Source organism: Lentinus tigrinus (assembly GCF_003813185.1).
Source record: "Lentinus tigrinus ALCF2SS1-7 unplaced genomic scaffold L226scaffold_4, whole genome shotgun sequence".
NCBI lineage: Eukaryota > Fungi > Basidiomycota > Agaricomycetes > Polyporales > Polyporaceae > Lentinus > Lentinus tigrinus.
The window spans coordinates 238,062-261,018 of NW_027137913.1; the positions used below are offsets into that span (position 1 = coordinate 238,062).

Here is a 22,957-nt window from a genome sequence, read left to right on the forward strand (position 1 = left end):
CGCTCCCGAGCCGGAGCGCTGAGTCCAGGATTTTCACCATCTCGACAAGACTACAGTAGGGCGGGCGTGCATTAAGATAGCTACAAACAGTGGTATTCAAGCTCAAGGCCACAACACAACATAGCCAGAGAATACAAGAGACGTATACTACTCTGTTCGTATCAGCAGGTATCGGGTGAATAAGCAGCTGTAAGTAAAGTGACCCAAGGAAAAGACTGGAAAGCTAATGTCCAAATCATGTCTAGCCATGGCAGGTATCGTAAACAAGCGTCCGATCTCATGAAGGCGGTAAATAAGCTGGTCCGTGATCCTGCCCAACCATCATCCTGATGATGCAAGCAAGGAGGAGAATAGAGGATGTGAAGAAGTCGTGCGCGCTCACGAGAGCACCAACACCCCGAGTACGGAGGCTACAAGCGCGAGTGCACACACGCTAGAGCCTATCCGGTGCGCGCCGTTCGTGTTGCCAGTGTCCGTAGTGCCCGTGTGCTGCGCGGTGGCGGTAGTGATCACAGTCGCCACGCTCGTACTCGACGCCGACGTCGAAGTAGGCGTGGCCGAGGGCAAGGGCGGCCCTGTGGTGTACGCACGTACGTAGTTGATTTCGAACCACGCGTTGTCGTACGCAGGACTTCCGGGGCCAGCGACATTGCAGGTCCCGTCGCAGGATGACTGGTATATGCTCTGGACTCCAGCCCTGTAGACACAACATCAGCATCGTCAGGGAAAACATACTATCCCAAGACACTCACCAGTCACCACAGAGCGCAATATCGATGACGATCTGCTGGGGCGTGAAGAACTTCGTGATGTTGCAGTTATCTGTCGTCGGGAAGCTCGCGGACGGGGTACCCCACGATGAAATATCGATCGAACTGGCATTCGACGTCAGCTCCTGAGGCACGTCCGCTCTCTGCATATCACGTAGTCAGCATCCAGGCCTTCATAGAGATGCAGAACGTCGAACTTACGTTCCAGAACCACATGTAGATGCCAGCAACATCAAACTGCGTCGCCCAAACACCTCCGCCCGCCTGCGCGAAGCCTGCACCAAAGCTGTTGTCCTTCGTCTCCCTGACCGTGCACCCAGACCCGGTCGAGCAGTCCATGGACCCGATGTTGCCGGTCTCCACGATGCTCTTGTCCGTAGTACATCCATCGGTAGTATGGATTGCCATCTGGTTGTTCGTCATCAAGTTGATGCCCTCCACGATATCTGTACGGGGATAGAATGCAAAGGTTGGAAATGGAAGAGACGATGAGAAGGGAAAATATGGACGCACCAATTTCTCCGTTGTCCGGCCAAGTTGGGCCCTTCGTCCAGAATGCAGGCCACACGGAGCAACCGTAGGGGAGGTGTGTAGCGTCAAACACCCACAAGCTGCCATAGTCAAAATAGTCTTTCGTCGTTATACGAACCTAGCGAGTCGATCATTGAGCCATGGCGAAATTTGCAGCAAGAGAACAGACGTACCGTATTCCGGTTCTGTCCTTCAGGAACGTTGGTGGTGTTGTCCACCCTGAGGATGGCCCGTCCTGCATCGTTGACATATGCAAGGTGCTCGGCCGTCGCCTCCGTCTGGTTCAGCCACCACACATTACCTACAGAGTCAAAGTCAACAACCTGTCCAACACGCACATCCCGTCATTCTGGCTCGCGAGGTCTTTCTCCCTCCCTCCCTTCACTCAACGGAGATGAACGAGGGACAGACCAGAAACAGAACATCGAGGACCCACAAGGCCCCGCAAGGCAGAACGAGAATCAAAGAACACTCACTGAGGGTCAAATTATCCCAGAACCCATAGTAATCCCACCCATCAAAGAACGACGGCCCCGAGTAGTCGCGCGCAATGTTGTACGCATGCGCGGGGGTCGCGGTAGGGGAGGCTGCAAGGGAGAGGGCCATGGCAAGCGCAAGTGATCGTCGAGTCCGCATGGTTCCGTCGAGCCGGGTAAGGTTATATACTGGTCGTCTGAAGAAGCGGTGCGCGAGCGGCGTGGCGAGATTGGATGTTTGGGGGTTCTATGCGATCCTTGGCGGAATGCAGGGACTGTGTGAGCGTTCGAGGGAGAAAGCCGAACCCTGATCGGTGAGTATTGGCCGCGAGCGGGCACCTGGATTCCGACGTATATGAACGCGCGTATGGAAAGCGCGAGCAGCCCAGCAAGCACGGAGGCAGTACAGCGGCACTGAATGTCTAGCGAGTCAAGAAAAGCACAGGCCGGCTCGAGCAACCTCGAGCGGTCGGCGTGCGGGGGCGTTGCGAAATCGCAGATGATCTTGCGTTCAGTGTCTGGGCAATCGGGTCCTCCTAATGAGACCGCGTTCCAGGTACGTGCGGAGTCAGTGCGCGTGCGTGAAGTACCGCTTGGAGGTGGGGGCAGGGTCCGGGTTGGGTTCTAACGCCTTGAGGGCCCTCTTCCGAGCAATTTGACGAGCAGCGGCAAGAAGAGCAGGAATGCAGCATCTCTGGCGCCATGCTACTTGAGTACTTGGTAGACAAGACAAGATAAACAGACACGAGGCTGGAAGAGGGCTGAGGGGACCGCGAGCCAATTGCGAGGGGGCAAGCAAGGGCGGAGTGGCCAACAGTGGCCAGCCCATCAGAGCGGAGTCGTGTGCCTCGCGGGCGCTCCGGATCTTCCCCCGATGTCGGCATGTCACACGCTCTGCCACTTACACCAATCCAGGCCGCCAAGGCGCGTGGCCCATGCTGCCTTCCTCGCCCGCTGCAATGTGGACGGCTGACCTGGTGGACGACAGAAGCCCTCCGCTATTATTAGGTCAGTATCAATGTCCTACTGACCAGATTCAGGATGCGCTCATGTGCATGCTGGGACGGCGAACGTTCCCAGCATGGCCGCTCGGATCCTACATTCCGGAGTGCGACACACCTTTTTACCTTCCGAAAGTACGGGCTTGTCCCGCCGTAACCTTGTCGGCCACGGACATTCTGGGAAGGTCCGGTCTCGAGGTCAAAGAAGGTCAGATTAGAGGTGTGTCGGGAGGTGCAGTACTTAAGTGCACATTCAATGATAGTGATGTTGGCTGCCAGCGGTACACAGATGCTCACCGGATGCGCCCAGATTTCGCGCGAAGGAATGGACCGTATCTGTCAACGCCGCGTGGAATGAGCTCATGGTATGCATGCATGCCTCCGCCGGACCTACTAACCTCGTAAGTAGAATTGGAACAAGGACGAGAACGACCGCAACACACCCGACCAGGGTTAGAATCCAGCGAACACCCAGTGTTCCAAACACTTCCGCCGAATGGACCTGGCACTAGGTGGTTAGGCGACCAGAAGCTAATGTCTGGTGAGAGCATAGGCGCACCGTGAAGATCGTGATGAATGTATACATCAGCACCGTGCACCAAGCCATCACAGTCGCCACTGTGCCTTCATAGATGTCTACGACAGGGACAGACCGTTGTAAGTGAATCCATGATGCTAGGTATGTACGGTCAATTCAGCTTACCGATGATGTAATTGTACATGGTTTGCTTAGGAACACCGGAAAAAATGCATGAGCGTTGTCAGCTGCAGAAACGGCGCACAGAGAGGGAAGGCTATCTAGACGGCACACTCTGAACTCACCATCACCCACATCGCGGATAACCCCAGGAGTGAACTACCGATTATAGGGGCAACCACATTAATGTCCGGAGACAGCGTCCACCTGTTGAGCGCGTCAGACCGTCGATTGATGATATATGATCCTACCGAGGACGTACCCGCACCAGAACAAGCAGCCCGCGAACAGCGGCGCAGCCCATATTGCCAAGGTCAGCCGCACCTCGGGTTGGACACGTTCCGGCGCGACGGCGGCGGCCTTCGGTAGATAGAACCGGGGGTAAATGATCCAGTTGTGCTGAATACGGCGATAGCTCAGTGAAATACAACGGAAAGCGAGGATAGCGAGGATACGCACTATGATCACTCCCGCTAGGCCTCCGATGGATGTCGCCATGCCGCCGAGAACTAGGAAGAATCGGTCAGTCTTCACGTCACACGTAGCGGCAGTAGTACGGCGCACGCTGTACGACTGGGACGTGGCCGACCAAGGTCATGGCCCACGCTCTGACGAAGATACTCGCAGATGCACCTATGATCTGCGACATGGGTTAGGCCAGCCCACTAGCCAACGTGAGTACTCGTGCGAGACTCACGGCGAGATACATGGAACTGATGACAAGGATAGGCTCGTGGAAGAGCAGCAAGTATGGCTGCGCTATGACATGCCAGAACCGTGCTGGCGCAGCCATGGCGGGCGTTGCTGGTCCAAGGCTTGAGTAGGTGTGCTGCTCCGAGTCGGCGGCATTCTTCAAACTAATCGGTGTACCATCCTCGGGCTCGTCAACTGCGGCACGCTGTGGTCTAGAAACTGGTCATCTCGTGCTAGCCTTATCCCACGGCGCGGCTGCCTACCGATAGCTTTCCCGCAGTGTCAAGACGACTAAAACCGTGCACAGGCCCGTCTACGACCGATCATGACAATGAGCACAGCATGGCTAGCTCAACCGCAGGCAACTCACGATCATGGACAGCAGCCAGCACGTTCCACGCCAACCAAGACCCTTCTGTGCCAGGAAAGATCCAAACATTACCCCGCTGGGGATGCATGTGTTGCGTCAGGTGCCAGATTGCCTGCGAAAATCATCGCAACGCTGACCTGGAAGGTGCGATGATGTACAGCGCGTATATTCCCATTTCCCTCTCTCGGATTTCGACCTCCCAGCTAACCCCGCATATTTGCATGTCAGTATAGCCAACACTGCACCGAGTCCAACTTACATTTCTGACAGCACCGCTCTACGCCTTGGTTAGAGCAGAAACCTACGTCGGCAGGAGCACTCACGGAGCGAGTGGGAGGCACGCCGAACCGAAGAGACCCGCCAAGGACCGGAAGATCACGATGGAAGCAGCGTTTGGTGACACCGCGGCGCACACCTGACATATCTTCATACGACCGCACATCCATCAGCAGGTGTAGAGTTATTGCGAAGGACTCCATACCGTAAAGCCGTCGAGGCACAGAAGGTAGACGGGCCTTCGTCCGTACTTCGCTAATGTCAGTGAGAGAAAACCTGGGTATATGCGCGTATACATACATGTTCAGAGAGCGGGCACCATAATAGCGGCCCAAGACAGAAGCAGATCGAGAAGTTGGTGATGGTGAGGTTGAGGAGCGTTGAGTTGATGCTGAATTCCTGGGCGAGATCTTGGGCGAAGAACGACAGCGTATCGGACGTCAGGTTTCTGCATGGTTGTCAGGAAAAGGTGTGTCAAATGACGAAGATGTTATGTTGAAGAGCTCACACGGTGGGGATCAGGATGATGCAAACAAGTGCCGAAATGTATCGCCTGTACCAAGTCGACCATTGCTACGATTTGCGCCCTCGGATATTGCAAGCGAGCGAGAAGGGTCGGTGTCGCTCACCTGGGGTTCGTCGCGTCTGAATTTGTTGGCTGACGCCTCTACCTCTGACGCCGTCGCAACTGGGTCAGGACTTCGAGTCTGTTGCACGATGAAGGCGTCCGCCTCGTCCTTGACCTCCAAGGTCGGGGTCTCCGGGTCCGCCATGGTAAGAGATCCGACTTGAGCGACGCCAAGGGTTGAGTGTGCGCTCCCGGTGGCGACGACGAGGGTGGCGAGGGCGGGGGTATCGCGAGAGGTGAAGGACAGCGGAAGTACGGTCAAACGGATACATCCTCGGTAGGTATGCTGCGTTCAAGTACTTGCCCTCAATTGTGATAACTATGGAAGAGCATGTCAGCGATCGGATGCGTCCTTGACGTTGGAGTAAACTCTTCACATTACCATTTCGGTTTCTCTCTGAGGGGTTGGTCACGTGACCGCGTTGTAGACGCGACAAGAACTCTTGACCAGTTGCAGTACTTGCTGGAGCGGGCAGATCCTCACCTCAAGTGTGGCGGAGTTGTAGCCATCAACATGGGAAACAACACTCATGATGGCGACTTTTCGCGTTGACGAGTCGGAGTACGTATAACAATGCATGTTGAACATCCACCATCGGTCTGAGAACACGGACAGAGACCTTGACTGCATCCTCCTCGTCCGCCCGATCCTTACGGGGAACCAAGCAAGAGAGCCCCCGTCACCGCTACCATCGGCGCATATCCCCAATGCGACCACTCTCCCTCCCCGTTCATCTTGCACACTGCCCCATCCACGAACGCGACCGCGCTTGCCGCAAGCACGATCGCACCCAGCGCCTTCCTATTCCCAAAGTACGCCGCCGCGTACATGGCGAGCCCCATGAAGATGTCCCGCACGCCGTAGATGATCATCAGGCTGTCGACGAGCTGCCGGTCCACTGCGGAGGTGGGCGGTCGCGCGAACTCGAAGAAGGTGAGTGCATGCGCGGGACGCAGGATGGCATTGATGCCGAAGCCGATGAAGACGGTCCCGAAAGCGGTCGCAACGAGAAGGAGGATGGGAGAGCGCGAGATGGGCATAGTCGCTGTATGCGTTTTGGTATGGTATCGAAGTTGTGGTTGATGGAAGAAGTGCTGCTTCCGCGGTTGTGATAGGGGCTTTGAGGGATACCAAGGGACGTGTTGGCACTTTCAGTCGCGATCCTCGTATTGTCGGATGACTGCAAGGAGACTTGCACCCCCAGGACGATTGAACGTCATTCTTAAGCAGTCCTTCGAGGGTTTCCCACTGCTGCCCAAAAGGTGCTGACCCACTTCTTGACCCGACCCGAATGACTCCTCTCAGCCGTAACGAGCTCAGAACCACTGCGCTTGGCATTCGCTAGGGTCATTCGAAGCTCGCAACTGTCAACGCAATATCGAACTCGGGAGCGAAGGCGTATCATAGTCATCGCGAGGACCTCTGTCAACATCGTATGCACCACATGCCATGCCGTCGCAGAGACGCAGGACGTTGGCAAGGATGACAGGGCATGCGAGGGCATCGGCGAAGGCACGTACTCGTACTCGTGCTCTTTTGGTTAGTTTCGGTAACTCACTGGCACTAGCGCGGCAGCTCGGAGCTCACAAGAGCCACCCAGTTCGAAGCCTTCGCTGCTTCGCACACATCCCAAAGTATCCGCGACGATGCTGATAACCTCGATATAGACCTCTTTTGCTGCGAAGCATATGCACACGATGCATGCCAGGCAGCTAGCGGCGCACGTTCGATGTGAAGTGGACGTACAAGAGAACTAACGAAGCCTTGGGAGGCCCGTGCTGCCTTGCATAAAGGCCGCTGCACCATGCAGCACTAGTTCCTATCACCAACTGCGCTCGCCACACTACGCTCCCTCCAGTCCGACAGTCATGGATCCAGTGCCGCGTCCAGAAAGCCATCCAAAGGGATCGACACCTAAGGTGGACCGCTCCACCCTGGGGTACAGAAGGTTGGTACTTGCACGTTCGCTGAATTCTCGCAGTCTACTGATGGCACGTCGTGTACGCAGCCCGTACGCAGGGCATATTATTGGCAGATACCCCATGACCAGCGTGCTGGCTCTAGTCAGTATCCTGCGCTGCCGTATTGGCGGATGCTCATGCGTTTATACCAGAGTGCAGCCTCATCGTCCCTTCCAAAGGTGTCGTCCACATCGAAGAAGAAAGCACCAGGCGGCGCGCCTGCGTCGTCTCAGGCAGACTCGCGGTAGGCGCAGATGGCGGACTCGCGGTAGGCGCAGATGGCGGACCGCGATGTGTACCAGGGACGGTGTTCGAAAGACAGATGGTACCGGGATAGCCAAGTCGACATGGCCCGGGGTACCGGTGATTAAGAGACGATCGGGCTGGAGGAACATATTTGGATTTGCGTACGATTAGGGGTGTCTTCCTATGGTCGGACCAGTAGTAGTAAGTACTAACAGTATACAGCCGTGACAATGATGTACATCGGGTTTGTCTACAACGAGAGATCGCGACCTCCCGTCCCCACTGTCGATGCGCCTATGCCGAGATGAACCTGAGGGTCTTTGCTCGACCGACACAGGGACTCCGAGAACGCATCCCGACTCTCCCGCCCCGCAAGCAGCGTGCTCCTTGATCATCGCATTGCGAGTCTAGCTGGAAGGGCATCAGATATCGTTCAAACTGTTGAATGCGCCTCAAGAGGCTGACGGATATACGAGATGATCAGCGTAGCTCACGGTGTGTGTCCACAATTGGGGATGTAATCTCATAATTATGCAAGTGTCCGCTGAGTACAGACATGAATTTAGGTCACGACAGGAGCGCGCACCAGAGAGTAACCAGAAAGTTATGTAAATTGGAATGAAGATACAAGAACGATTAGGTTGACAAGAGCAACATGATACAGATAACATATCAAAGGCACGTGGATCGTACAGCAAAGCAGGAGAGCAGGAGACTCCGCAGAAAGAGCATTGACAGTCACATGCAGATAGCTTCAGCGAGAGAGACGAGAGACGGATACCGAGCCGAGAATAACGAGATAGACCAGTAGTAGACCCCGAGGTGGCCTCACTGGAGGACGAGCCGGTGCGCAGTCAACGTGGTATTGCGCCCATCCCTGATCCTCCCCGCGACCCACTTCCGGAACGCCTCCTCGTCGCCGACAGTCCTCAGGGTGCCAAAGCGGACAGCAGAGAAGGAGACCTCGAATCCAAGCTTGGCGGCGACGCGAGCCCGGAAGGCCGCAAGGGAGACGTTCTGGGGCACTCGCAGCGCCCAGATGTCGTCGGTCGACGGGAGCCATATCTTTATGATGATCTGCCCGTCCTTCGGTGCCCACCTCCCAGAGGATTCGGACGCGGAGGGTAGGCGGGGAGATGGCAGGTCCAAGTCGCGGACGGGTGCGCTCCGGCGGTCAAAGCCAGTCGCGTGGATAGAAGATTGAGGAAGCAGCGGAGCGGGCCTGTGACGAGGCTGTGGTGGACGCGGAGGACGTGCATGTCCTTGAGCGTTAGTGTTTCGCTCTCCAGGAGGGACGTTCTCCTTGCCGGATGGACGGGAAGATGGTGCATGTGCCCGGTTCAGAAGCGTTCCGCTGCGCATGCGCTTGGGGATGTTGTGGATGGTAGAGAGAACGTTCCTCGGAGTGATAGGCGGTAGAGTGATGTTGACGTTCGTAGTGGGCATCGTGTGTGATGAGTGGTGTCGACGAGACGGTTCTGCCTATCGAACGGCTGCTTGTGGTCGTGGGGATGCTTGTGGAGGAGACGAAGATTCCGCAGGGACAGCGAGTCGTTGGCTGACCGTTATGTTCTTGATTTGGAACAGGTCAGGTCGGCCTCCTGTTGAGATTCAGACCATTTGGATGACATTTGGGAACAAGCGGCCGGGTCGTTGCGGAATCGGGTTGGCCACACAGGTCATCTTCGGTGTGAGGACAGGGCATCAATGCACCTAATTTCGCGCTGAAATCTGTCGGCGGTCAATATACGCATACATCAAAAGTGCATGAGAGACGACGATCCTGACGAAGGACAACGTACGTGAATATCGATGTTTAACATCAGTGGAAGGAGAGGTTGAGCGTCTGTCTGCACTGCGACTCTCATAATTTGACCAGGTCTCGCTGGCTCTCACACAGTTCCAAACACTCGCACTCATAGGCAGTAATGCAAGAGATCATCATCATGCCAATCCTACTGAGTACAAAAGTCATGATCATGAACGGCACGGCCTTCCTCCGAACCCGAAACCATGCCCACAACCCACTTCATCACCTCTCCAAAGTTCAAACCTTCCCCGAGGCAGCAGCCGCCCGGGGTTTTCTGTCTAGCAAATGCTTATTCTACGAAATGCGACGAACGATGACCAACGTAATGCGAGAGAGAGAGAGATAGAGAGAGCGGGGTGATGCGAATGTACACATACAATGCCAGAGGAAACACGAGAACCGAGAGCAGAGAGTGACCAACGACGAGAGAAGTGCTCAGCCGAGCATGCCCTCGTAGTCTGACGCCGCCGTCGACGAAGCGTACGGCGACGAGAGCTCCGTGTACCGTGCAACCCGGAGACGTTGTGCGGGGGGAACGCGCTTGTCATCGAGACCGTGCTGCATGCCGCCGTGGAGGACACCAACACGCATCATAGACAGCAACTGCAAAAGCCAATGTCAGCATACTCCTAGTCGAACAGACATGGCAAGAAGGCGTACGTTGTGTGCAGCATTCGAGTGGTCGTAGACACCACCGAAAAACGCAGTCGTCCCATCCTTGCCAATCATCTTCGCAATGAGGTGGCGACCACCAGGGTGCTCATCCATGAATGACCCGACGTCGTGGATGAAACCAGCAATGACGACCAGAGGGCGCTTCGTGGCCTGCTCCTGGACTGCACAGACTGTCAACACAACGTCGATTAAGAAGAGGAACACCAGACTTACAGGTATCCCAGTTGACGACGGGAAGGTCATTGCTGTCGGGTGCCCAGGTCAAGCCCTCCTGCTTCTCACGGAGACGCTTGAGTTGCATGGTCAGCTGGCCCTTCTTGACTTCGTTATCCGGGAACTGCTTGAGGTGGCTGGCAAGACCGAGCTTCGAGCAGACCCAGATGAACCACTTGGTGGGGTCATACTGGTACCACTTGATGGCGTTGCGGTAGTCCATGGGGAACTGGTGGTGGAAGTTGTGGTAGCCCTCGCCGACGGTGCAGAGCGCGGTGATGAAGTGGTCACGGGGAGTGTGCTTGTCGTCGAACGGCGTCTCCCCGAGCCAATGCGCGAGGGAGTTCACGCAGAAGGTGGACTGCGGAAACGATCAGCGAAATGCGCGAGATGAGGAGAACTAATCACGACGTACGTGGTGGACGAAGCAAAGACGAGCAGCACCCGCATACACGTAGCCACCCCAGAAGTCGCCCCAACCGAGCCAGCAGACAACGGTAGGCAGGACGAAGCCCATGCCGATGATGAGAGTGCGGTACCAGCGGTGCTGCCACCTGATGACTTCATTCTTGCTCAGGTCGCTGACGTCCGCGACACCGGGCTTGCGGCGGGGCTTCACGAGCATCCAACCGATATGCGACCACCAGAAGCCCTCCTGGGCGTTGTAGGGGTCAAGGAGCGTGTCGGTGTAGCGGTGGTGCGCGCGGTGGCCGCGAGACCACCACTTGATCGAACCCTCGACTGCGCCTGCGCCTGCCATAGCGAGGAAGTACTGGAGCGGCTTGGACGCGTTGTATGCGCGGTGGGCCCAAAGGCGGTGATAGCCAGCGGTGATACCTACGCGTCATTAGCCTCAGCCTGTTCGGAGACATCATGACAACTCACCAAGACCGGTCACGAAGTAGTAAAACACGCTGAAGACAGCGGTCTGCCAGCGGAGGGGCACGGTGAGGGCGCCGTAAATGGCAATGGCGGGCGTAATGGTAAGGATGGAGAGGGAGAGGTAGTTGAGCTCCTTCCACCAGTTGTCCCAGGAGATGGGGGGCCGGACTTTCTGGTTCTTGAGCGTCCAAGAGACATAGTTGTCGGGGATGTCGATGTCTATGGGAGTGTCCTTGTCGCGAATGACCTTGGACTCCTGGGAGACGGTGGTGGCCTCGTTGGTGGGAGCCGCCCGAGAGGTGACGACGGAAGACATGGCTGTCGAGAAGGGAGGAGGGGGCGGGGTGTGCGGCCTGCCATCGGTAAAGGTTATATACTTCCGTACTTTTCGTTGGGGCACCTCTTCTCACCGCCCGGCGTCACACTGGACCCCGGCACTCTCCGATTCCCCACACCGAATTCTCCGCCTATCCCTTCAAGTTCCTCCTCGCGCTGCCTGGCATATGTTTTTGGGAATCTACACATCGCATCCTGCATTTGCACTTTCAAGCATGAGAGTAGAACAAGACTGAAGAAATGCAGCGCGACGACAACGAGTTGTGTACAACCACTCTGAAGCGCCCATGCAGCCTGCCTCTGGACCGCTCGTCTGCCCCATATTCTTTGCGTGTTGCACGATCGCCAGCTACGCGTCCCCGCGGCCGCTCTCGAGCACATCCCGGGCCCTTCTCGACTGCGAGCCTCTCGTTCGCGGGACGCGTCCATTCCCTCTAACTCAAAATCATAATACTCGTCCTCCCGTATCTCGCCACGTGACCGTTACAATCCGTTGGGGATCGTTGCGGCGGGGCGGCGGAGGCACTCGCTGCGAAGCTCGTCTCCCACTCCACGTCGCGTCATACATGATACAACACCGCAGTAGCGTACGTCCGCGTCGAATGTGATTCTCAAAGTTACTTTTCACGGGATCTGGCCGTTATCACAGCTCCTCCTGGTCTCCTCCGTTGGGGAGGCGGGCACTGGTTGCTGCTGCGCACGTACGCGTACGCCGTCCGGGATTCTCGCAGAGTCGCACTCTGCAAACGTACGTGTCCCCACTGACGTGATGTCATTGCTTCAGGACGCGATGGGGACTCTAGACACTTCCTCGCGAGGTGGCTCGATCGGGAAACGCGTAGAATATTCCGCTCGACGCTGGGCTCGACGAGGTTAACCTTCATCCAGTTACGGAAGGTGTCCATTCTCAGCTGTAGCCTCATACCACGCTGCAGCCTGCAGGCCCCCGACAAGGATCCGAGTCACGGGCCATTTCATATCACTTCATCCTTGGGGCGGCGTCCCCCAGAGTCATGAGCGGCGCAGAGTATGTGCGCTATCCTTGTTCTAGATCTATACAAACATCAGTCGAGGTCGGTCTCAAGGAAAGCGCAAACACCCACCGGCCGTACTCCCTTTCTCTGTGGCACGCCATCACTTCGAGGCTCGAGCTCTGACACAATCGGGACCGCCACACGATGACGCTTCCGTGGTACATCCATCCACCAACCCCATCCCATCAAAAGCATGCAAGAACCAGCGATAGCATTGCAGAGCAGGACGTAACAAGTGTATGGCTATAGTACAACAGTGACTGAATGGTATAAACGCGACAAGTAAGCTTGACCGTCCATTAGCGAACGACCCCCACCTCACAGGCGGTGGCGCTCGCAGAGCATAACCGGGGCGTATCTTACGGCAGGGAACTTTTGGCACAGGCTGCACCGTGGAGTCCGGGGTGCGGCGGGTATTAACAGGGGTGGACGGGGTGAGGAGGTCAAGAGGAAGAGGTCAAGAGGGTGACGATAATACCAACGACGACGGCGACGGCGACGGAGTCGGTGATGCAGGAGAGGAGGGGAGCAAGGACGACTCAGTCGGCGAGGTTGAGGTTCCTGAGGTTCGTCACGATGATCATCTCTTGGACTGAACGCATAGGTCAGTTGCTCGTCGACTATACACTGTCTGACGAGATACTCACTGTTCACCAGGACCTCCGACGTCGACTTCGTGTTCTGCGAGGACGTCAGCAACAGAGCTAGACCCCAACAACAAGACAACCCACCGTCACAGCCGTGAAGTGGCAATAGAACTTGCGCGCCTGCGGTGAGTACTCCTTGTGAATCTGCCCGAACTTCCGGCGCATATCTGCAACCCCAACGAACCGACCTCGTCAGCATCCGATATTCGGTCCCCCAACCTGCTGCGCCCACGACTCGTAGCATCCAGGATCCAGCCCACGCCTCAAGAATGCAAGCAAAAACAAAACTCACATGCCGACGTGCTGTCATAGTCGTTTGGCCGGTTCCCGTACGAGATGATGTACTGCCCAAACCTGATACCCGCGTCGAGCTTCGCGCGGAAGATGTCGATCTTGTTCAGGAACAGGATCAGGTTCGTCTTCCCCAGCAGCGGGTTCGAGCAGATCGACTTCCACAGCAGCACAGAGTCTTCCAGCCGGTTCACCGTCTCGTCCTCCGCGAGCACTTGGTCGAACCCGCTCAATGGCGCGAGGAAGAGAATCGCACTGAAGACCCCGGTGAGCATCTATTCAACATACATCATTCCCCGGAAACTACTCACTTCATGTCATCAAAGAAGGGTGCCCAGGCCGCTGTGAAATGAACGTCACGTCAGCTCTGCGGACACCGCGTACGCCCACTGCAGTCTGCAGTCCTGCAGGGCGATCACGAAAACGGATGGCAACAGACCTCGCTACAAGCCCGGTGTTTAAATGCAATCAGCCTCCCACGCCCCACTACGCAACAAATGACAGCGAACACGCACCAACGACCGATGCCCGCCGACGTCGTAGATGCGCAAGTCTCGGTTCATCCCCCCTGAGTAGCCGCCTGGCATGAGTCTGTGTGAGAGGCTCGTAGCAATCTTCCGGCTTTCTCACCCTCTTTGATTGTGAACTTGTGCTCGGACACGCCGAGCGTCTTTAGCCGTGCGCGCAGGATGTCATCTGTGGGAGGCGGTCAGTCGCGCCGAGCACCTTGCCGTGCCCCATGCAGGTTACATACCGTCTGTCGGAACGTATTTCGGGTGCGTCACTCGCTCTAGGGAGTGTAGGAAGCTGCCAAGCAGGTGAGTTGCATTATACGTCGGGACATCAGCGGAATGGACTCACAATCCAGGCAGGTCCTCTAAACGGATGGCTTGGGCGCGCAACATGGCCTTGATAGTCGGGTCGTGCCACAACGTAAACATGTCCGCTGCACACGCGTGGAGGATGCGGGTTGGTTCCTACGCGATACATGGACATCAGTGACTGGCGCATGCACTCATTCCCGCACCTCAGCCGCCGCCGGGACAAGGGGCCGGCACGGGAGCAATGGAAGATGGACTCACATCGAGCTCGCCCTCCTCGCCCTCGCTGCTGATTCGCCCAACCATCCTCTGCAGCATGTCCTTCCACGCGAACTGGCTGTGCACCGCGACCTCCTTATCGAGAGCCCGAGCTCGGTCTGCATGGGAGCCGTTCGCACGAAGCTGCGTCGCCTCCAGCTCGGACGAGCCTATGGGGGTGAGCTTGCGGATGAGCGCCTCCTCGACCTGTACAAGGGGCGCCAGGCGAAGCTTGAGCACCTGATGCTCCGCGGTCAGTGGAGGGTGTCGATATCGCGACGCGATAGAGGACGTGGAGTGCGAGTGTGAGAGCTCCGGCGCATGTGTCCGGATGGGCGAGCTGGTCTGCGGGAGTTGGTGTGCTTGGGCGTCGGACATGGCGTCAAGGATTACCCTGATCGAGCGGACGACGTTGAGCTGGACGACCGCGCGCCACGAGGCGCGTTCGGCGCGGAACGCCCTTGGCGTGTTCATGAGCTGGAAATCTGGACGCGCATCAGCCCGCCGCCGCGCTAGGCTACTGAACGCCAAACTTACTCTTCAGCGTTGTTGACTTGCCTGCGCCCGACGCCTACGTCAACATCGAAGCTCGTGTACACGTATCAGAACGCACGCACCAGACTCGCTCTGTCCCAATAAGAGAATCTTGACAGGCTTCGGGGACCGCTTCTCTGCCTTTGCCTGTCTCTGGAGCTCCTCGTCTATTGCGTCGGAGATTCTCTTCGCCTCAGCCTCGGCGGCGAGTCGCGCCTGGCGCTGCTCCTCCGTCTCGTTCGGGGGCGGGAGCATGAGGTATGCGAGGGGGTCGCCGGTGGTGTCGATCTTGGTCTTGGAGGGCATGGTGGCGGCGGGGAGTGGGTGTACGCGTCTGTGGCCTGGCGCAGGGTGGATGGGAGACGGGATGGGAAGTCGGGGTGGCGGAGGAGACAGAAGAGACGCAGAGGAGGGAAGGCGGGCGCGAAGCAAAGGAGGGCACTTATAAGTACAAGGCGCGCGGTGGTGTGCGCAGAAGAAGCGGGGAATATACTGGCAGCGAGGGACCCATCAGGCGCGTCTCTGCGTCTCTCTGACATGATTTCATCTGCGATATTGGCAGTAAGTACACAGTCTGCCCTCGCCTGCCCCGGTCGACCCCCGGACGCCACATGCCTCCCGCCGGCTGCCCCGTCCGCGAGCCCCAGATCGGGCACTCATCACAGCGCGATCGGCGGAGATCGCGCCACCATGCTCTCCGGGGCGGCTGTGCCTGCTAAATGAAGCATCTCTCTTGCCGGCCTCCAAGGGCTCCAGCGGGCGGCCTCGGGCTGCCCACCGGAGACACGCCGACTCTCTGATGGCGACCACGTCCTCGCCGACGCGTGTCCCGGCGCAGCGGGGTGCCTCAATATTCCAGGCTTTCCCCTCCGAACCGCCGCTAAGTTCGAACAAGCATTCCCGTTGTCCCGGCAAGACATCCTCACCGCTCGGACGCCCTGCGCGCCAAGCACCTGCTCCCAGCTTGTCATTTTCGTGCCATCCAAAGTGTCTTCCGTCCAGGTGTCTTGCCTTGTCCTTGCTAGATATCCCAGCTCTTCATTTCCACCTGCTCCACCAGCCTAGAGGCCGAGCTCGCGCACCAGAACACTCGGCAATCTGGCACTCTAGCGGGTGGGGCGTCAGCACAATGGATGCCCAACCGGAGTCTGGGAGAAAAGCAGATGGGGAGCAGGCTGAGAAAGCCCTCAAAGGCCGCAGGCCCGTGCCAGCAGGGGGTGCCAGCGCGGTCGTTCCGCTCGGAATCTTCTGACGTCCTGCTCGCACGGTCCCCAGTGCCTCGTTCGGTCGCCCTTCCAACTTCGCTGGAATAATTCGGCTCCATGGATCGCGGGCGACTCGTGGGTGGTCCGTTCACATGTCGTAAGGCCGTATCCAGGGGCACCGTTTGGCACCTCCCTTAGCCTACTGCAGCCGCACCGTCGGAGAGACTGGGAAATAGACTCGCGGGACCAGTTGCGAGGACGGTCTGCAGTGGTCTCCTCGGGGTGCTGCAGTATGTATTGCACGGCGAGAACGGCACCTTGCGCGTGGACGATGGAGGAGCCTCGGAGGACCCTGTGGCCTGTGCGCAACGCGACACGAGCGCGGAGCGCGATGATAAGCCTACCGCCCGCGAAGTCCCCGGATGAAGATCTTCCTGGAAAGACTGGAACAGAGCCAAGGGTCCAGCTGGCGGCTGGACGCGTCTGCACATGTGAAGCATATAGCCAAACTCAGTCTCGCAGTCCTGTCAAGAGAGGGGGCTGCTGCTGCTGACTTACAACTCTAAACGCAAAGACAAACGTCCGCCGCTGCAACGACGAGGACCACGAAGACGCTGCGCACCGGTTACGTGCGCGAAGTCTCGGCCGTTGAATTGATGGGGACGAACCCATCCGCACACAGGGCAGGACATTCTCGCATCGCGAACCCTGGATCAGCCACCCAAGCCGCAGATGTCGATGATCAACGTCGCTCTCTTGGTGTGTCCCTGTGTGCCCGCCATCAGCCCCGAAAAAAAAAACAATCGCGAACAGCGACACGCCATCCCTATCCCCGCCAGGACCGTGCACGGTGCACAAATCTCGGCTGCGTGTGTCGGAACGTCGATGCGCTCCTCGCGTGCACAGTGACGAGCTTGAGGACGCAAAGGATCCCGCCGAGCGGCAGCTTCCATGCCTCGTAAGTGCCATACGACCGCTTCTATCCCCGCCGCCACCGGAAGGAAGAATGCTACCGGAGCTGTAAGGTTCAAACGTGCAAGGAAGCACGCCAGCCCGGGGCCGTCGCGTGCTTGAGGGCGCCGTCCACCGAAAAAAAGAAAAAACACGCCAAGACGTGCACGCATTATGTAGTGCGATCGGTGCTGTAGAGGGAACGGCTGAGGCCGCCCTGTTTCACCAGCTGGGGTCTGCAGTGTGCAGTGAGTACGGGTCTGAGCTACAAGCTGATCATCGGAATTTTAGTAGCCGGTGAGCACGGCCAAGGTGGACTCACCGACCACGAGCAATCCCAGGGCAATTTGTTCGTGGGCTGCGGTCGTCCCAGCCTCGTCCTTCTCAATGGAGTCGACGTCAGATGCAAAGTACACAATGAGAGAAATTCGTCCCCGGCGCGCTCGCCAAGGGGAAGAAGATCAGAAGAAGTGACGACGACGCTCAGGGAGGCAATAGATCGCTTGTCGCACCGTGGCTTCGTAGCTTCGTAGCTATTGGTATATTGACCCCGCCGTGGACGACGGGTGAGTATCGGGGGAGGAGTGCTCGAGGGCCTGAGTGCAATGTGGCGTCCGAGTCCGAGTCGTTCGAAAGTTCACGCAGCGTCGGCAATTGCCATTCTTGGAAAGTGATTCTGAAAGTGGCCAGACGACGCGATCAGTCACAGCACATGACCTAAGTGTCACGCGTTTAATCCCAGTCACCAGTGGCAAGGCTTCAAAAGCTTCAACGTCGCCTTCAGTCGAGACACTCAGGATCCACACCATCTCAAGTGCGCTCAGGCCAAGCGCTAATAACCTGCCTTCCAGGCGGATTGCTCCCGATCCGCGAACCTTTGCAGCATGCACCTTTTTCCCGGTAAGTTTTCAAGTTCGGCAGTATGCGAAGCTTTATCTTCATCTCACCCTACCCGGGCCTGTCTACGTATACAGATGTGACGTGACGGAATTCGCCGCACTGTCAGAAAGAAAATGAGCCGACGCATGACCCGCAGCGGGGGAAGGGCGGAGCTGTCAAATGAGCGCAGCTCGTGCAGGGTGCAAGCTGGGGCTTCTCGAGTTCTTTACTCCGGGCTTCTCGTGCGCTTTCAGAGTGGCCTACGTAAAGGCCGGAAGTACGGGATGCCCGCGTTTGCAGCCGCGGGTCGAGAGTCGAGAGTCGATATGTGTTCGTTGCTCATGACTTGGTGTTCGCGTAGTTGTCCGAGGGCCGTCCCCGACGCCGTTCTGAGGTGGTGGCTCGATCACGGTTCGAAGTTCGAATTCGGTGGGACGCATCTCGGCGCTGGCAAAAACATTTAACTTGGGACTATCGACACATCTAGATCTGTACATCATCGGAGGAGAGTGAAAATGAAGAAAGCAGGGGGCAAAGCAACAAGCAAAAGAAGCAAGGAGTCCAACGATACAGATCTAGAATAAAACAACAAGAAGGCGAGCACTTATACAGGGGCAGCATCTAGCGCAACGAAGGTTGAAGATAGGAGAACGCAATAATTGTACGGTATAGAGAAGACACTACATAGTGCTATGACGTAGCGCGCAAGCTCACGTCCCAAGATACCGGGAAACAGTGAGCACCTGAGGAGAGGCAGGGCCCACTAGTCTAAGAAGCAAGCAAGTGCAATGTCACGGTAGAAAAGAAGGAACGTCTGGGAGAAGGAGCGGCGATCGACCCCGTGGGAGGCGCAGGAATAAATACAGTTAGATACCACGACCGGGGGGGGGGGCTTCGGATTCGAGATGCGCGAGGCGCGAGGCGAGAGCGGGCGACACTGGGCAGACAGCTGAGCCACGATAGAAGAGACGAAGGTACGGAGGGACGGGGGCGGGGAAGACGGAGGAAGCCGTCACCCAAAGACACGGGACGAGGACCGAGGAGGACGGCTAACGGGCGCACGGGGACGTGCACGGGTGCGCTCGCGCTTCCTCCCAGCGATCATACAGTAGACCTCCGCTACCGGATGTGCAGGACCAACGGCGTTTGGGAGTTTGCTGAGTCCGTCGAAGATGTGGATGACGTCGAGTCCGACCGCGCTAGTGCTAGTTCCGCCCCCTCTACAGGCCCGCCACTGGCAGCCCTAACCACGTCGTCGGCAGAGGCAGAGACATACATAGGGGCAGGGGACTCCTTCTCCTTCTCAGCCTCTGCCCCCGCAGCAACACCCTTCTCGGCCGAATCCGCATCCTTCGGCGGCAACACGAAAGGCGTGATGCCGTACGCCTCGGGAGACGACATGCTGACGCGCTGCCGTGGGGCGAACAGCGGAAGCGAAGCGGTGTCGGGGACGAAGCGGCGCGTGGCGAGGAGCAGCGCGACGTTGACGACGCCTTGGAGGTTGAACACGAAGTCGGCAAAGATCGTCGCGCGGAAGGGCACGTCGTGTCCCCCAAAGGCGACGAAGCGGGCGATCGTCACTGGAAGGAGGAGGATGGTGTACGCCACCTGCCAGCGGAATCGGTAGTCAAAACGTGTTCACTCGTTTATGCATTGTGCGGAATGTCCCGAGGAGAGAGTGGGACTCACCGGATACCAGACCATGCGAGTGGCGACTTGCATCATACAGCCGTCGACGGCGTCGCGCCGGATGGCAAGCCTCCAGCGTTCACCGCTGGGCACGAAGCGGAGGTGCCACTTCCCACTTGTTCGCACAAGGTTCCCGCGGACGCGCAGGAGGACGGCGGTGTACAGACAGAACGACAGTCCTGCAGACAGGAATTCCTGTAGAGGTTGTTCAGTTAGAAACGGTTAAGAAGGTCGGGTTGTCCACGTACGAAGAAGTACTCGAGGAAGAACTGCTCGCGAGGATAGTTGTGCGTGATCCAACACCTATCGGGCAGTTAGTGGAGTGAGGTTACGAAAGTACTGCGGCGGACAGGATGACTGACCAGTATCCAGTAGGCCCAAAATATGGTCCCCGGTCTGCGGTCTGGATAGCAGTGGGACCGATAGCCACAACGAACGCAACCAGGAACCATCCAGCAAGGAGGAGCACCCACGAATTCAGCGTCGAGAGCGTCAAACGACGAACAAATAGCAGCATGAAGACATGCAGCGAAAGCACGAATGACCTGTTGCAGTCGTATCAGTACATGATTTCTATACAGTGGCTATAGCATCAATGTTGAGGTGCAGCTCCCTTTTGATCGCCATGGCGAGCAGAAAGAGGGTGTTGACCACAACTGATCACCGCAGCCAAAGTGCACAGGACACAATTAAGTAGGTGCTTAGGGTCGTTCAGCGCATGTGAACATAGATGCCCAAAATAGCACCGGGCGCAGGAAGTCCGCAAAAGGCGCTGCATGTCCATCCGTCAAGCCAGACATAATGTGTATGCAGCCTTGTCTGGACTCGCCGAGAGACATACTCTCCATCATACAAGAGCACAACTGTACACTCACCAGAGAGCCATGCCGACGTTTCCAGCCTGCTTGATGCCGCCCTGCGCACTACAGAGGTGGCCCGCGACGACATTGCGTTCGGTGACCCATCTGCTGTTGATGAGGGTGCCGATGGCCTGGAGGACATTCGCTACCAGGAGAGAGACGAAGAAAGGCATGATGCGCGTATTTGCGAGCTTGGGACCGAACCACCTCAGAACCTGCGCAAAGGCGGTCAATATTGGATTATCGGACGAGGCTATTGGCACGCTACTCACAGCCAATACAGGAACCACCGCTGCAAGGGAGATTGCGCCTGCAACCACCAGCATCTTACGTCGCAAATCAGTCCTTGTTCTCACTTCCTACAAGCTCAGAATACTCACCGCGACACCAGCCACCTCTGCCGAGCCATAAGTTGCCGCAGAAAAATAGTAGTAGTCGACCATAGAACTTGAAGACATGTCTACCGTCTAGCGGGTATCGTTGAAACTGAACCAGAAAGGAGAATAAGCAGCTTCAACGCCCTGCGCCAAAGCCCAAGAGACAAGGGTATCTACGGAGCCGGAACGGGGCCGAGGCAGAGCCTCTGAGGGAGAAGGAGGGGGAGCGGGACGCTCTCGAGCGAGCGGGAAAATGGGATCGGCCATTGGCGCGGAGGCAGTCGATTTATGTACGAGGCTGCTATTCCGGGTGCCAGTGATGGAGCTAAAACCACGCAAGGCACGCCAGCAAATGTCTGTGGGAGGGAAGGTGAGTAGCGTCCTGAACCGGTGAACAGGATGCGAAGTCGAGATGACCCCGAGCTCAAAGTTGGACGTGCCGCGATCATTCTCAGCCGGCGCTAACTTCTAACCGCCGGCAGCGTGACATGATAGGCTGCGTGTCACAGCCCTCTCAGCCAGTCAGGATCGCGCGCTTACAGCCTCTGTATCCGCCACCCATTCCTCTGTGCTCGTCAACGCGTCCTTGCTGTTTCCTCTGACTTGTTGTCGCGGCAGCAGGGCTCCTCATCTTGCGACTTCTCCTGCTCCACAAGTCTATCTTTCTCGCCGACATGTCCTGGAGCGCGGCCTCATGTCCGTCCTAGCTCACACGCCGCCACCGGATATCGACACCTCGAGCTTCCCACCGGACTTCCACCAACAACTCCCCTAGCAACACTAATGACGTGTCCTTTGTGTCCGCAGGAATGAGAACAACGGCGCCGCGCTGCAGCCTTGAAAGATAGCTGCAAGATAGTTGCTTCATTTCACACTCCTTCTCCCGACTTCTGCGATACCATCCGTCACTCAGCTGACATGAAGACGCGCCGACATCGTAACGAAGGCGGTGAAAACATTGCCTTTGACCGTCGGGCAGCGTGATGCACACCCTTGGAAGAGGATGCAGATCAACCTCGAAGCCTATCCTGATGACGAGCAATGCGGGGAAGGCGGGAGAGAGCGACGTGAGTACCTTCTCTTGCTTGCCAGATCCATGATGTCAACTCCAAAGACTGTCGAGGGGTATAGCCTCTATGAGAGATCTGTCTGTCCCTCTGTTCAGGTTCCTCTCCGCTCGTGTGGGGGCACGGAACCGTCCAGGGGCCAGGCAAAGAACGGAAAGCTGAGATGCAGCGTGTAATTGCGAAGATGCGCGACCCATTCCTCTAGCGATATCTTGCCTCTCTTTGATGTGATGCTGACTCTCTTCGTCCAGTGACAAATTACTGGCTCTGTTCCTGGAGCTGCGCCGTGTAGGAGGCGTAGCGCATGTAACATCTTCTAGTGATGTCAACGCATGCGTCGCTTTTTCACTCGCGTGTATCAGGCTCAGGTGATCTTCATCTCCGAGCCACCTGCGGGATGTCAAGCATGCATATATTCAAGTCTATCATCTTCCACCATGCGACTCGGGTTGCCCAGGTCTCTACTTGATAGCTTGTGTCGGGTCTGTGGCAATAATACCATGCTGGTTCCGTAGTACGCACGTCCAACATCCATTATGACCAACTGACCGCTGTCAACGCGCATACAAGCACTCGAGAGGTGCGTTCTAGACCTGCCAGGTCGGAGGCTGTCTAATGACCGGTTTGATGCCCTGGACGATCGGGGTATGCCATGCAGGGCCCTGTTCGGCTGCCATGTCCAGCCATGACGCACTGTGGCTGGCAGCGGCGGTGGGCTGGCCAGGCCTGTTTATAAGGGCGAGCTCAACGATTTGCCGTCTTCCTCCTCCTTGCTTTC

The 22,957-nt window shown here is 57.3% G+C and overlaps 8 protein-coding genes across 8 annotated transcripts; all 8 read right to left on the minus strand.

The window, feature by feature from the left end:
• Positions 1 to 378: 378 nt before the first annotated feature.
• L226DRAFT_567136 (uncharacterized protein) lies at positions 379 to 1,907 on the minus strand (the record flags this gene model as incomplete). Its single annotated transcript, XM_067683977.1, has 6 exons — positions 379 to 697; positions 753 to 913; positions 972 to 1,216; positions 1,284 to 1,419; positions 1,475 to 1,602; positions 1,778 to 1,907. 6 exons carry the CDS (start codon positions 1,905 to 1,907, stop codon positions 379 to 381), a joined length of 1,119 nt encoding a protein of 372 aa, XP_067539506.1.
• A 1,164-nt stretch (positions 1,908 to 3,071) lies between these two features.
• Positions 3,072 to 5,587, minus strand: L226DRAFT_567137 (MFS general substrate transporter; the record flags this gene model as incomplete). The annotated part of the gene is made up of 18 exons (XM_067683978.1): positions 3,072 to 3,168; positions 3,222 to 3,280; positions 3,338 to 3,414; positions 3,482 to 3,506; positions 3,601 to 3,682; positions 3,738 to 3,874; positions 3,935 to 3,984; positions 4,040 to 4,115; positions 4,173 to 4,380; positions 4,432 to 4,481; positions 4,539 to 4,614; positions 4,676 to 4,741; positions 4,798 to 4,815; positions 4,862 to 4,953; positions 5,020 to 5,064; positions 5,115 to 5,262; positions 5,323 to 5,387; positions 5,444 to 5,587. 18 exons carry the CDS (start codon positions 5,585 to 5,587, stop codon positions 3,072 to 3,074), a joined length of 1,515 nt encoding a protein of 504 aa, XP_067539507.1.
• A 388-nt stretch (positions 5,588 to 5,975) lies between these two features.
• On the minus strand, positions 5,976 to 6,635 carry L226DRAFT_530808 (uncharacterized protein). The gene has a single exon (XM_067679941.1). The coding sequence runs from the start codon at positions 6,481 to 6,483 to the stop codon at positions 6,094 to 6,096; it is 390 nt and encodes a 129-aa protein (XP_067539508.1). The 5' UTR covers positions 6,484 to 6,635; the 3' UTR covers positions 5,976 to 6,093.
• A 1,849-nt stretch (positions 6,636 to 8,484) lies between these two features.
• L226DRAFT_479642 (uncharacterized protein) lies at positions 8,485 to 9,257 on the minus strand (the record flags this gene model as incomplete). Its single annotated transcript, XM_067676852.1, has 1 exon — positions 8,485 to 9,257. A coding segment is annotated over exon 1 (612 nt), but the record flags the coding sequence as incomplete, so codon positions are not given.
• Positions 9,258 to 9,571: 314 nt separating this feature from the next.
• On the minus strand, positions 9,572 to 11,546 carry L226DRAFT_557724 (delta 9-fatty acid desaturase protein; the record flags this gene model as incomplete). The annotated part of the gene is made up of 5 exons (XM_067683194.1): positions 9,572 to 10,063; positions 10,121 to 10,296; positions 10,349 to 10,709; positions 10,764 to 11,185; positions 11,234 to 11,546. The coding sequence occupies 5 exons, from the start codon at positions 11,544 to 11,546 to the stop codon at positions 9,896 to 9,898; spliced, it is 1,440 nt and encodes a 479-aa protein (XP_067539510.1). The 3' UTR covers positions 9,572 to 9,895.
• Positions 11,547 to 12,791: 1,245 nt separating this feature from the next.
• On the minus strand, positions 12,792 to 15,734 carry L226DRAFT_530809 (G-protein alpha subunit). Its single transcript, XM_067679942.1, has 12 exons — positions 15,235 to 15,734; positions 15,155 to 15,175; positions 14,621 to 15,102; positions 14,400 to 14,515; positions 14,293 to 14,345; positions 14,169 to 14,234; positions 14,049 to 14,118; positions 13,850 to 13,882; positions 13,540 to 13,793; positions 13,332 to 13,414; positions 13,248 to 13,281; positions 12,792 to 13,192 (listed from the first exon to the last, which is right to left on the minus strand). The coding sequence occupies exons 1-12, from the start codon at positions 15,455 to 15,457 to the stop codon at positions 13,140 to 13,142; spliced, it is 1,488 nt and encodes a 495-aa protein (XP_067539511.1). The 5' UTR covers positions 15,458 to 15,734; the 3' UTR covers positions 12,792 to 13,139.
• A 280-nt stretch (positions 15,735 to 16,014) lies between these two features.
• On the minus strand, positions 16,015 to 17,448 carry L226DRAFT_236552 (uncharacterized protein). Its single transcript, XM_067673137.1, has 2 exons — positions 16,915 to 17,448; positions 16,015 to 16,839 (listed from the first exon to the last, which is right to left on the minus strand). The coding sequence occupies exons 1-2, from the start codon at positions 17,323 to 17,325 to the stop codon at positions 16,339 to 16,341; spliced, it is 912 nt and encodes a 303-aa protein (XP_067539512.1). The 5' UTR covers positions 17,326 to 17,448; the 3' UTR covers positions 16,015 to 16,338.
• A 1,857-nt stretch (positions 17,449 to 19,305) lies between these two features.
• On the minus strand, positions 19,306 to 21,178 carry L226DRAFT_455538 (uncharacterized protein; the record flags this gene model as incomplete). Its single annotated transcript, XM_067675247.1, has 7 exons — positions 19,306 to 19,794; positions 19,876 to 20,070; positions 20,124 to 20,178; positions 20,238 to 20,420; positions 20,751 to 20,950; positions 21,008 to 21,061; positions 21,116 to 21,178. 7 exons carry the CDS (start codon positions 21,176 to 21,178, stop codon positions 19,306 to 19,308), a joined length of 1,239 nt encoding a protein of 412 aa, XP_067539513.1.
• Positions 21,179 to 22,957: the final 1,779 nt, after the last annotated feature.